This window comes from Sturnus vulgaris, chromosome 3 (assembly GCF_052056855.1).
Source record: "Sturnus vulgaris isolate bStuVul1 chromosome 3, bStuVul1.hap1, whole genome shotgun sequence".
NCBI classification, from domain to species: Eukaryota; Metazoa; Chordata; class Aves; order Passeriformes; family Sturnidae; genus Sturnus; species Sturnus vulgaris.
In genome coordinates, this window is record NC_142245.1 from 28,744,057 (window position 1) to 28,757,526 (window position 13,470).

At 37.5% G+C, this 13,470-nt stretch overlaps 1 protein-coding gene across 2 annotated transcripts in view; it reads right to left on the bottom strand.

Moving 5' to 3' along the window:
* The window catches only part of PPP1CB (protein phosphatase 1 catalytic subunit beta), a 28,912-nt gene that overhangs the window by 8,225 nt on the left and 7,217 nt on the right, over positions 1 to 13,470 (bottom strand). For both annotated transcript variants that reach the window (XM_014877273.2, XM_088162818.1), the window contains exons 2-4: positions 7,838 to 7,969; positions 4,287 to 4,517; positions 3,833 to 3,937 (exon numbers count right to left, since the gene is read on the bottom strand). In XM_014877273.2, coding sequence (XP_014732759.1) covers positions 3,833 to 3,937; positions 4,287 to 4,517; positions 7,838 to 7,969 — 468 coding nt within the window. The remainder of the gene's footprint in view (positions 1 to 3,832; positions 3,938 to 4,286; positions 4,518 to 7,837; positions 7,970 to 13,470) is intronic.

Consider the following 13,470-nt stretch of genomic DNA (forward strand, 5'->3'; position numbering starts at 1 on the left):
CTTGAGGTTGTAAAGGATGGCAGAAATCTGACAGACTATTTAAGGTGGGAATTAATCAAGTCTATAAACACAACAATACAGGAATATTAATATAAATTCAAGTAGACAATCAGCTTTTAAACTCTGACGAATCTACCACCTCCCCTTCCCCAGATCTGATCTATTTGCATATATGTTACACACTCAGCACTATACCCAGAGATTGTATTGGGCAGTCTGAGCGAAATAAGCACAACCAGTTTGTGACTTTCTATGAAGTTACAGCTCTCAGCACCCAAAAGTGTTCAAGGCCAGGCCAGGCTGGATGGGACTGAGCATCCTGGTTTACTGGAAGGTTCCTTGCCCACAAAGTCATCAGAACTAGGTGATTTTTAAAGTTCCTTCCAACTCAAAGCCCTCTATGATTCTTTAAAAGGAAATGTTACTACAAACCATGTCTCAATTCCATTGCTGTCCATTTTTGTGCTATTTTACATTATGGCAAAATAGCAAAACCCTACAGAATTATCTGCAGGTTTGCAGACTTCTTTGTAACTGTTTCTTTTTCCAAGTATTTTCCCTAACTCTCCTTGCACAAAAAGAAATGGCTAATGTCTCAAATTCATACCTACAGAGAAAAGTCCTACATGATCAGTGTTAAACGAAGGATATAAATAAGAATGCTAAAGCTCACTGTAAAGCCACCACCACTAAAGTGATGGCTGAAACCTACAGCATACTAGAAGTATACAATTAAGTTGTCTTGTCACAAGAGCTAAGCGCAGGAGACTGAATATACAGAAAGATATTCTCTCTTTTTGTAGCATAAGACCACCTCTCCCCTAAAGGAAAACAAAGAATTGTCATTTCTCTTGGCAGACTCATCAAATTTGATTTGAATCACTCTGACTGAGTGGAATTGGTAAAGCAAGTGTGATGGGTACTAATTTTTATAGTACAATCTTTGAATACTACGTAAATCAAGTAGAGTTACACATCAACATCCATTTCATTGTCATTAATGTCACAAGAAAAACAGAATTCCAGAACCTGAAACTATAACATAAATGCAGTATTTTACTGTAGAAACACAACTCCCATCTCAGAGCTTAAATCCAGTGTGGCAAGACCAATGTATTCCATCAATACAACACTACAATATGGAATTTGTTTATAGAAACTTGAAACTAATCCTGTAAGTTCTCTAAAGATTAGAGCTACAGAGTGGTGTCATAGGTAAGAGGACCAATACAGAATATAATGCAGAGAGAAAGGGAGAAGTCAGGAACAGTTATGGATTAAACTTTAATGACATGAGATAAAGAGCAAAGTCAGAAGTTAGTTGAGAGGACAGTCTTAAAAAAAAAAAGGACAAATTATGACATGTATGAGGAATGTGGGAAGAGAGGGAAGTGACGAAAAAGATACAATGAAAGATCCTTTCAGTAGCATGAACATTTAGAGACAGGGATAGCAAGAGAGGTAGGTTTGAGTTATATTGTGAGATGGATAACTCAAAACAGATGCCCAGAAAAGTTCAGGTAAGAGATGACTCAGGATACTAAGCTATTGTAGATGGCCTACTGGGGTTGAAGTTAGGTGCCTTTTGTTTTACTATGTTATGCGGTTTTGCAAAGTTTTGTTATATCCCAGAGGACAATATTTTTAAAATAAACTATGCAAAAATGCGCAATATAGTAAAAAAGGCACCTACCTTATATCTACATGCTAGCTTCAACCTCCAGCAGAGTTGAATGGTTTATGTTGCTGCCTCAGTGTCTATTAGAGTAGTAACATCATGAAAAGGCGCTGACAGTCCATTACTTCATTGGATCTGGAATGCAGTTTGGATAGGACTGGAGAAGAGTGGAAAAAGGGCAAAACTTATTTCTGTGCCGAATGCCCACTTCCACTTATTAGGAGCACATAGCACATTAGTAATCTTTTCACTTTGTTTCACAGCTGCAAATCAGTTCAGAGTGGCAATAATTTCAGTTACAGACAAACTCTATACAATTTAAGGGGCCATAAGCAATGAATAATGAAGTAAATACTCATTTTCACAAGAAGATCCTTTAAGCATACTATGCACAAAATAACCTCTTGTTTAGTCAAATAGAAAAGCTTTAAATTCACACTCTCCCCCCTCCTTACAATGCAACTTTAAATCTTTTTCTTGAAAAATAGCTCTTGAGGTTTCTTTCTCATAGTTCAGGTCTCAAATGCATACGCACAAAGCTACCAGTTTTGTCATAGCGTTCTGTTCTACCTGCTAAGCTGCTTTGATTATCTTTCACCTAAATTTGTTTGCCTGAAACACTCCAGTATTTTGTTACTATTCATTCTCTGTTTTCCAAAAAAACAAAATTCAAAAACGTATGTTGATAGTAAAACAGTAATTCTTTCATGAGCTGTTTTGCAGACAAATTTATTACATGGGTTTTTATCCACTGATACTTGGCTACCTAGGTGCAGAAGTGACTTTATATTTCACAATGTTGAAACTATGAGATCTAGCTTGTAAGATAGATACCAGTCCTTAAAAAGAAGTAAACACCACCACACAGCTTGAGAAAAAGATGAAAAAATGAGCTGTAAGCAAACAGGTATTTTGACACAGCAGTGCTACCCAGGGACTGGCAGACCCAAGTGTATCACTGCATTAACTATGTTTTTACAGGGACTTAATATCTCAGAGCATGTCATGTGTAAGACCCTGATAGCTTATTCTAGCAGGCACTGAAGGCAGAAGCTTCCAATACAAGATGCAAGAATACTCCAGACCATTTTAAAAGCACATTCTATACAAGCATAGCTTTTGAATTGATACCTGCAATTAATAAAGGCAGGATGGCAGCCATCAACAGAATCTCATGAAATCTGGAAGAGGCTGCTCAGGAACTCTGGGCCACACACAGTTTCCAATTCCAAATGGAAATGTTCAAACTAGATGTTTCTGCAGTGCTTTCATTTCCACTAATTTCCATTTCACTGGCAGCACAGGTGTGACATCTACCAAACCATTTCTGGATCACTCAGTGAAAGGCATTAAGTTGCTTATTAATGGAGGCATTTGCAAATACAGCTGCAAAAGGCAGGATGGCTCTCACTACAAGTAATTGAAATTCTTGTCAACTGTTTAACACTGCAAGCTTCTGAAGACCTGTTAAGCATCATTGCCTGTAAAATGGCAACATGGCCTGTTCTACAAAGAAGAGAGCCCAATTAAGTTCCAATACTCAGACAAGTCACAGCCCTCGGTCAAATCAACACCAAACACTTTTTTCCGTACACCATCAGGGCAGCACTGAGACGGGTACCCACAGAATGTAGACTGCCTAGCAGCAAGGGCTTTATGGAGTCCATGCAAGCCATGTCTAACATCTTCCAGTATTAACAAATGTCTTGCTTCAAGCTCTGTGTCAGAGGTCCCTCCCACCAAAGTGTTGTGAAACAGTTAAAGAGGCCGAGGATGTAGAGCCAAGGTTTACTTGTGAAAGCCATTCCTCAGCGCCAAGGATGCCAACGTTAGGGAAGGCTGCACTGATATATAGTAACAGCAACAAGTCATGCGGCAAAGTAGGCAATAATTCTAGCATTAGGTAACCTTCAGAGAGGGATACACTAATGGGAATACTTACAGATGCACTTCCCCCTCAGGCACAAGAGGGCCAGGTGTTTCAGGTAAGAATGTCATCTACTGACAAGTGCACAGAAAAGCATAACCTTTACAGATAACACAAGATTAAATATCTCCAGCTAAGTATCAGGTACACACAGCCACAGTCAATTCAGTATAGCATTAACCCAAAATCAGTTTAGATACAGCCTTTAAAAGCAGCCATTAGCTTACCTCCATGACAACAGAAGATCTTCTCATCCACAATGGCTGCAATAGGCAGACAGTTAAAACAGTCTGTGAAGGTCTTCCACAGCTTAATGTTAAATCTCCGCTTGCCTACAAAAACATTGTGTGACATTAGGAAGAGAAAGCTGGTTTTTAAAGCCAACCTGTAATACATACCAGAGCCTAAGCAAAAAGGTTAGCAAACTGTCCTCATGGAGTTTCATTTCTGTTAGCACACTTAGGTCTCAATCTCTTACAACAGCATTTCAAGGACAGCAGAAGAAAAAATAGCAATGCTCCAGAGTGACTTTAACCTTTGCTTGGAAAGTATTTTTAGAAAGTTTCAAAGCAGGTTCACAGAACATTGAAACCCTTGCAATACAAGAGTCACTACTACAAGTGTTTCCAAAACACAGCATTAATCTGTTGTAGGCTTTCAAAAGTAATAGGTTATGCTTACATTCATCATAAAATCCATAGATTCGATTGATGCTAGCACACTCGTGATTTCCTCTTAGGAGAAAGAAGTTTTCTGGATACTTGATTTTATATGCCAGTAATAGGCAAATTGTTTCCAGAGACTGTTTGCCTCTGTCTACATAATCTCCAAGGAAAAGATAATTAGCTTCTGGTGGGAATCCTCCATATTCAAATAATCGAAGCAAGTCTGTATACTGACCATGGATATCACCTGAAAAAAAAAAGAATATTTACCAAGGATTAGTGCAACAACATAAAGACTTACACAAGTCAAGAACTTAAGCCAGCTAATTAGTTTCTCTTCAGTAATATTAAAAAGGCATTAATATTACCTTTAAAAACTGGCAATATGCATCACAAAGGTAAGAACCATGCTAGTAATAAAGCTGAAATACTCACAGGATATAAATAGCTCACCATATCTGCAGAACTGCTATGTCAGGTATGAAGCCAATCTGAAACCCAAAAGCTATAAAAGTCTTCACAATAAAGCGTAAGCTGTCTAACCAAGCTTTAACTCATTTAAATTAAAACAAGGTCAGAAAGAATCTCTAGCTGAACAGATATATGACCAGGAAGCAAATGTGTCATGAAAAAAAAAAAAAAATCACATTATTTACAGCAAAAATAGATCAGTAAAGAATTGAAACAGACTGGAGAGAAACTGAACATTGTGCTGGCAAAGTACACTTACTTCAAAGGTCAATTCCCATAATATTGCTGTGCTAAGAATCCCATCCCCCAGCATTTAGACTAACTCCTCCTTTGATGCATGTAAGAAGCAATACAGAGAACTCAAAGACTGCCATCCCTTACAAGATACTCAACCCTGCAGCTTGCTCTTAGGAAAAATACCTGTCATGTTACTCTTCACACTGCCAGCTTTAAAACTAACTAGGCTTTCCACGGAACAGCTCTGTGTGGCATTTGCACCACCACAGTGTATCACATCAGAGTAGCCAAAGCTGAACTATCCCTGAGCTGTCCATGCAGGTGAAGATGCCAAAGCTGTTCTACAGTAACTTGCAGCATACATGCAATGTATTCCAGCTGACTGGAAAACTCATTATCAGAGTGGCTGGATATAAAACAGATATGCCAAAAGCCTTCAGCACAGGCTGTATGTTACTTAGATCCAGGACCTCCTGGTCCTGTACACTAAGCAGTACATAAACATATTTTCACTATTGCTGTTTGTTCAGTGACAAAATCCTGACTTTGCTCAGCAGTTATCCTCCCTCCAGTAGAGCACAGGCTACTATGGCCTCAAAAGAAGAAAAAACAACTCACACAACCTTTTTTGTCTTAAAAAAGAAAAAAGATTCCCAAACCTGTATGCTCTCTGGTTCAATCCTTCAAGTATACAATGCTATATTATATTCCTTTAAATTTTCCACGAAAAATGCAATACTTCCTCCTTTAGGCAGCATTCTCCCGTAACTATTTACTCATTAGGGGAGAAGAATCACTTTCCAATTTTCTTGTAATAAAGGTGACCAGTATCTACTACCCATTTTCAGTCACAGTCTGAAGCTCCACTGGCTAAGATCTCTTTCACACACATTGCAACAAGAATGATTTGTATTCTAATTGATATTTAGAAGTCTCCAGGTCACAACCTGGAAGAAAGCAGAAGACTCCTCAACAAATAATTTCTATTTTGAGTCTAGTACTCCCAGAAGCATGTTATCAATCCAGACTTCAGAACTAACATAATCAACTACCATGTAAACACAATACAGAAAATGTTATTATTGTGTTGTCTGTAACTGCTTTCAGTTACATATGTGCACCAGAGGGACAAATGCACTTAATAGGTAAAAACATTTTACAGAAACAATTTTATTAAGGGCCAAGGCATTTACCATTCCATTCAGAGCACCTAGCGTTTTAAAATACAGCTTCATGGGAGCACAAGTCGAAGTCTACCAGATATAAAGACTTACATTAAAAACCACATCTATTTTAAAATGGACATTTACATAAGAGCATCTTTCATCTTACATTAAAACACAGCCATTCAGATGTAGAGCTTATTTTGAACTGACTTGATTGTAAGACAAGACAATCCTATAATGGCTCCTCAGGCATTGCCTGAACACACAAAAGTAATAGTTCAAAGCAGTACCAGCTGCATATTTTGCTTTTGGTGAAAGTAATCATCCTTCTTCCACTTTTATCTAAATGCAGCTTTGACAATTGTTCTAATATAAAATTTAGATGCACCTGACACTTCCTGGTACTTTCACTGTGTTTGGAATCCGATTTAAGATAACAAATGCCTTATTTAACTGTGCATTAGCTACACCTATTATTGCACACCTAACAGTCCTTTCAACTGCCTTAACCCAAGCAGATGAGGAAGAGCTAACTTTGAAATAGACCAATTATTCTTTGCAGATCTTGACTTATGCACAATCTACTTGAGTTTCCATGTTTTCTTCATCTGGGAATACAATAAGACTACACTACAGTGAAAAGTGTAAGAAAACACAACATGATAAAGTTACATTTTATCTTCAACTTTGTCATTAGGCAAGCTGGGCTGGTTTTTCCTCCCCACCCTACCAAGCAATTAGTCATTTAAAAATGACACGGCCATTAGTGGTTTGTTTGTGGGTTTGGCTGTCTTATTTTGGGGTTTGGGTTTTTTTAATTGGTAATATCCTCTCTTAATGTAAGAAACATTGGAGACATTGCATCTGCCAGGAAGAAGCTAATCTATGTTTGAGGATGTAAGTAGTAACGAATACAAAGACTGATTCCCCTTTAATATTATGACACTTTAATTAATCTAATTCAAGGAATTGTATGCTTTCAAAGACGTTGCCTATTGTTAATAGGCAAATTGAAAGATGATTACAATCTGGTATTTACAATACTTCTTAAACATTTTTTTAAAAGCTTGTAGTTACAGTGTAATTTGGAAGAAGTCTAGCTTCTTATAAAGGCTTAGTGAGGTAAAAACACGTTGCATTCATGTTTCACAGTAATACTGATGTTTGTTAAAACATGCTGTAAAGCTCATGGAATTTGTTACATGGCAACTAAGCCTAATTAAGTCTGCATCTAGTTTTACTTTCTCAATAGAAAGACTAAAAATGTCTTCAACTTTTCAAGTGTTTTATTTCACAAGGTCTTTGTTTTGTTCATGCTTTGAAGTGAGCAACTGCAATATGTGGGTCTTTTAAAAGCAGCTTACTGCTTTCTGAAATAGTGATCAGAAGAGCACCAGCTCTGTGCGAGCAACAAACAGGTGGCAAAATTTGCACTAGATGAGGGCACAAGCAGCCCTTATTGCAAAGGAAACTTGCTCCAAAATAGTGTGAGGAGCATCAGCAATGTACCAAGTGCTAGCTGCTTTTCCTTCACTTAATCCAATCGAAATTGAAAACTACATTCAAGATTTTAAAGACCTCCCTCTAATCCCAAGTCAAGCTCATTTGCCTGACTCAGTATTCTTCCAATCCCCCTAGCGCAAAACTAGATTAAAGCACCTACATAAAACATGTACATATCAAGCTTACGTACCACAAATTTTCAGAGGTGCCTCTAGCTCCAGAAGAATAGGCTGGCTAAGAAATATTTCCCGTGATTTTATGCACAAGCCCCGAACTTCTGCTTCGGTCATCTGAACAATCTTTCCAGGACGACATCCTCGTACTGAAATGAGATATTTAACAGTTGAAGGTAACTACTATACAGATATAAAGAAATAGCTAAATGCAGATGATCTTTATTTAAAACTTGTATTTGACAAAAAGTTACCATCACATTCTACGTATGTACCAAATACCTTGGAATTATGCTGTCCAATGAATTGTAAAATTAATCTCTAATACTGTGGTAATCTGTGTCTAAACATCTGTATGCATTCCTGTTCAATCAGGTCTCCAAAGACAACAATTTAAGCTGTGCTTTTGTCCATAAATAGCAATTTTAAGAAGTGTTTAATTTAACAATTTCTTTATGCTAGAGTATTCACAAAAGACAAGAAAAATCTCAAGAACAGAAAATCTGAAAACATTTCCACATTAGTAGAATGTAAACTTCTTCAGGACTTAAGTTGAACAGCACTAGTTAAATACAAAGAAAAAAAAAAATCACAGACACGATTATGTTTAAATCAACAGAAACTGACACATTAGGAATATCACACTAAAAACTATGGAAGTTTGATGAAACTTCCATATACAATGGCTCTTAAACTACTGAAACCTTTACGGCCAAAAACACTAATTAGAATGAAATTGAATTCACAAAACCTGTAAGTCAGGTATTCAGACATATATTTAGCATAAAATCAAAAGCATTCGCACGTCATTGCGCTCCAACCAATATCCTCTGGCAAGTTTATCCACAGCTGCTTCTTTCTACAAGTATCTGTACAATTCCTCTGTCAGAGGATTTAGTGTGCCTTTAATGAGACAGCAGAATAGAACAAATGTATTGTCACTTTGGCCGATCCAGTTCAGTCTTGCATCTCTGCATAAACCAAACTTCAGAATAAAAAATAATAAGCCAGAATCTCTCAGCATCTACAACAGGCAAACATCCTGTCCTGCCATCTGTTTTAGATGAAAGCAACACCCAGCATTAGACCATGGTAGTACCTATAAAGGAAGGTAGTATGAAGCTTTTGGAGCTCACATCCAAATGCTTTCAAATTCATACATAGTAAGACATTACTTCATAAAAATTTTAGCTGCAACTTCAGTTTATCTAATAAATTTGTGAACAGAAGAGCAAAAACTAGCTCTTCACACATAGCAAATTCCTAGGTCACCTGCTTTTCCTCTCCAAAACAGAAGAGTAAGCTTGTCATTTTTTTTTTTACTTAACATAACATCGCTTTTCCTTTTATTTCTGCTTATTTCCTAGAAAACCTACTATAGAGAGGAGGTCAGCAGTATTACATCTAACATTATCTACATTGTGCAATGGGGAAGAAGGGACATGAGGAAAAACAGTTTGTCCTAGGTCACCTAGTACTACAGTCCAAAGTGTTAAAACTCAAAATGCTCTGCTCATCTTGCGCCAGTATAACTGCACATCTGACCACACCAACACTGTGCTATAAATATTTATTTTTAATAAACACCAGACACTTGTTAAACGGAGGTTAAGAAGCAGTCATGGGAACGTGTGAAAAGGCAGAAGTGAAGAGCAGATTTCAAAAGCAGGGAAGAAACAGGAGATTAGATCCTGGGACAGCTAGTTTGAGTGCCAAAAGAGCAGGAGGAATTAGTCTATGTGAAGCTGAGAATATACTGAAAATACTTAGCTCATTAGAACCTCACAAGAAAAAGGCTGCATCATACAGGACTTCTTTCAGTGACACTCTGAATCACTACCAGCTGATATTTATCACCTGGTAATAAATATCAGGTGATATTTATTTATGGTAAGTCACATGCCTCTTTCTAATTAAGATTTCAATTATACTTGAGAAAGCAAATAGCATTTTGGCAACCGTTTTATGCTATTATTTTTAATGCATTAAGATGTTCACTTACATATTAGAAGAATACAAAGGCAGACATCAGAAACAATCAATGTGACTTGTGAACAATGCATGCCTACAGGCTTCCATTTCATCACATCTCAAACAAATGAGCGATGTTCTTACAGATAAAATCTTCAGCCCCGCTGCTAACAAAAGAAAAACCCAAAAAACAACCAAACAAACTCAGGCTTGACAGCTTTGCACAGGACTTGACTACCCAGTCTGCAAGGTACCACAATGTTCCAATAATCTTAATTTCAAATGCTTGCGCTCCAATAGCTTAAAATGATCTCCTTCAGAGACCCAGAACTCCTCCTGATAGGCACAATATACTGCCATAACAAACAAGCAGAGTCTTCATATTACAATGGCTATAAGTTTAATTAAACAATTGGTGTATTTTAGACCCATAGCTTGCAACAAAGTCACACCAAAGCACCATACAGCACAACCAGCTTTGCAGTCATGTCTTCCCACTCCAGAGAGTGCTTTCTTTTAATCATAAGCAATGACATTCTCTTTTGTATTTAACTTCCATGGCGTTTTGCAATACCAGAATGATGTCATTTTATACAGATCAAAACCAAGAACTGGAACTGCACACTTTTATATCCACTCTAGTTTTGGAACTCAAACCCAGGAAAGCCCACTATATACGACATTGTTACCACAAGCAGCACCAGACCAAGCACTGAGACCAAAACTAAGATAACAGTTCAAGTAGGGCACCCATAATACTTAAAATAATCTAGATCCAATCAATGTTTTTCTTACCAGCCTTTAGCTCCCTTTGAAACTCATACAGAGGTTTAAACTAAGAACATTTGCTTTATAGGATTGATGCTTTGAGTGGTGATGGGTTTTTTAATGAGAAGGAGGGCACAGAGAACACGTAGCTCCTGACTTCATAATTAACTGCCAGTCAGTGCCTTGATGATAGTTCTTTACTTCTAACACCTCTTAGATGAGCTCTAAATGCTGCGAGTCTCCAGCAGAAAAATCAACCAAGTAACTTTTTACCTCACTTCAGATTTACCAGGTTAAGAGACACTTCTACAACTCTGACAGGTCTAGCACTCTCAGCAGAGGAGACAGCACACACCTGATGATCAGTCACTTCCATGCTTTGGGAAGGGTGCAGATCTGAGCCATCACATCTTTGCAAAGGCACCCTCCACCCAAACAGTCTGCAGCTCCAGAGTAAACACTTAGGCTCAGTTGCATTTGGAGTAATACAAAACCTGGGGTTTCATGAGGAATAATCATCAACTCAAGTAAAGATAAAAGCAGTTTTATCCAAGAGTTCCCTGATCAGCAACAAGAGTACTACATATTGAGAAATGAGAGGCTCCTGTGACCCTGAAACGCTCAGCACTTCACTGGATTCACAAAGACACTGAAAGATTTGCCAAATAGTCATCCGGAACAGATGTGCCACAGCTGTGGTACAAGTACACAAGTAAGAGTAAGCACTTATTTCAGCAGCTTACATTAAAACTAGAATTTTGTTCAAGTTCCCTTGACTCAGCTGAGCTTTCTATGGATTGTAAACAACACTGCATTTAGTTTTTCAAAAGCCAAATCCCCAAGAACAGATTGAAGGGGAGGTTCTAAGAACCAGATCGAGATGTAAGAGATGTTTTTCAGACTCATTTACAAATTACTATAGCTAACCACTCAACTCATAGCTTCACACATTGCAAAATCTGTACTCATAAACAGCCTTTAACAGCACTGGGAAAACCATCATTTTTAAGAGCTGTCAGTTACCCAGGGCAGAAATACCATATCAACATTAAAGGAAAATTAATTCTCTTTAATCTAAAATGCAGATGCTGTAAACAAGCTTTGATTTACATAAATTAGCCTTTCGATAGGGACAGCACTTCCTATTGCAATACACAAACTCACGATGCATAGTGTTTTGACAGAACAAGCCTTTCCTCCAGTGAGCTTCAAGCAGAGTGATATGGGATAAAAAGGAAAAAGCAAATATAACATTGAACACTGAGACTTATTTTAGCACAACAGATCCTACAGTCACCCCAAAGCTACACTGATTTATATTAGAATAATCTCTGCATCTATACAATCATTGTAAGCAACCTTAAGAAGTTCAGTAATGGTAATTAGCAATCCAAGACATGAGCTGCACAGTGGCAGCTAAGAAAAACTTCAGCAAAAAATAACACTTTTTTTAATCCCTCCAAACTCATGCCAGAGTAATATATTATGTAATGCAATACTGGAAAGGAAAAGTGGGTCAAGAATTGGCTGTTCCAAGTTCCACTTGCATCACTTTTTTCCTTAGCCTTTCATGAAATGGAAAAAATGTATTTAACCTCTTCTGGCACACTGCTTCTGGTGTACCTCTAAGTAACTAAGCTGCTCATTTTGTGCCATCACTAACAGTTTCTTCAATTACTAAGTCAGCTGTGGTATGCACAGCTACCCTTAGCATTTACCTGGTGTTGGTTTCCAAGATTGTAGCGTCCTGTTTACTGGACATAACACTCACAGTTTTATCATAACATCAAAACCCAGAGACCTCTCCCTAGTATCATAAAAAATCGGGTCAGCATTACTGCTAATAAGCACTCTCCTTTCACTCTTTTTTGCAGACATGCATTTATGTGGCCACACAGTAGCCACAAAGTAAACTGCCTGAGTGAACTGATATTTTCTTCCTAGAACAAAGACAGAACAAATAAAAAATGTAATCTAAATAGACTGAAGAATACATTCCCTGTGAATTTGAGACAGGGCTAGTGAAAGAATAAGGAGCTGATTCTGCTTCTTTCCACAGTAGAACCAGCCAAACTTATGTCTGAAATTATGGCTTTTGAAATTAATTTTGCCAGAGCAGATCCAAAAAATGCCCCCAAACTACAACACAAGATTGCAAGCATGCAATTTTACAAATTGCACACAAGCAATTTCCTTGAGTTTACACTCCCCCCACATTCTGTAGGACGTTTCATCTTTGGTGATTAACAATTCCTACATTTAACTGGGTTTTTTTGGTACTTAAAAGTGCTTTGGAGTATTTGGCAAATGTTGAACAGCCTGTCAATAGTAGGAGCAGAACAGATTTGAAAGCTAAAGTGGAATTACCTATGACTTGGGAAAAAAACCAGTAATTTTGGAAATATGTTCTGAAGTTATCTGCTCTCAGTACTTTTAAAATTACATATTTCATGAGTTTAAGTCAAGAATCCTATACTGGATTTTAAAAACAACTATAAATTTTAAAAGCAAAACTTCTACTCCCTCAGAATATTTTCTGTTATTTAACTTGTTCAGCTGCCATCCAGAAACAGCCACTCCCTCCCTACCTTGCAGCAAAACAGAGAGTTAAGCCAGCAACACAAGTTTTAAATTTTCAGATCTGCTGTGACAGAACTAAGCTTAGAATAGCTCTCATTCACGAGTTACACTGGTGGACAACAACAATGTAAATGAACCCATTACAGCTTTGCTCAATTCAGCAAGAGCATATCGCTGAACATACAGCTCTTCTACAGAGTACCCAGCAAATCCCTCTACCTTTCCTAGGGTACATCACCCAAACTTCTCACTAAAAATAGAATTATCAGTCTATCAGAGTTTTTTTTCCTGAAAAACGGTGCTTTTATATGCAAGTAACCTTAAAGTCTTT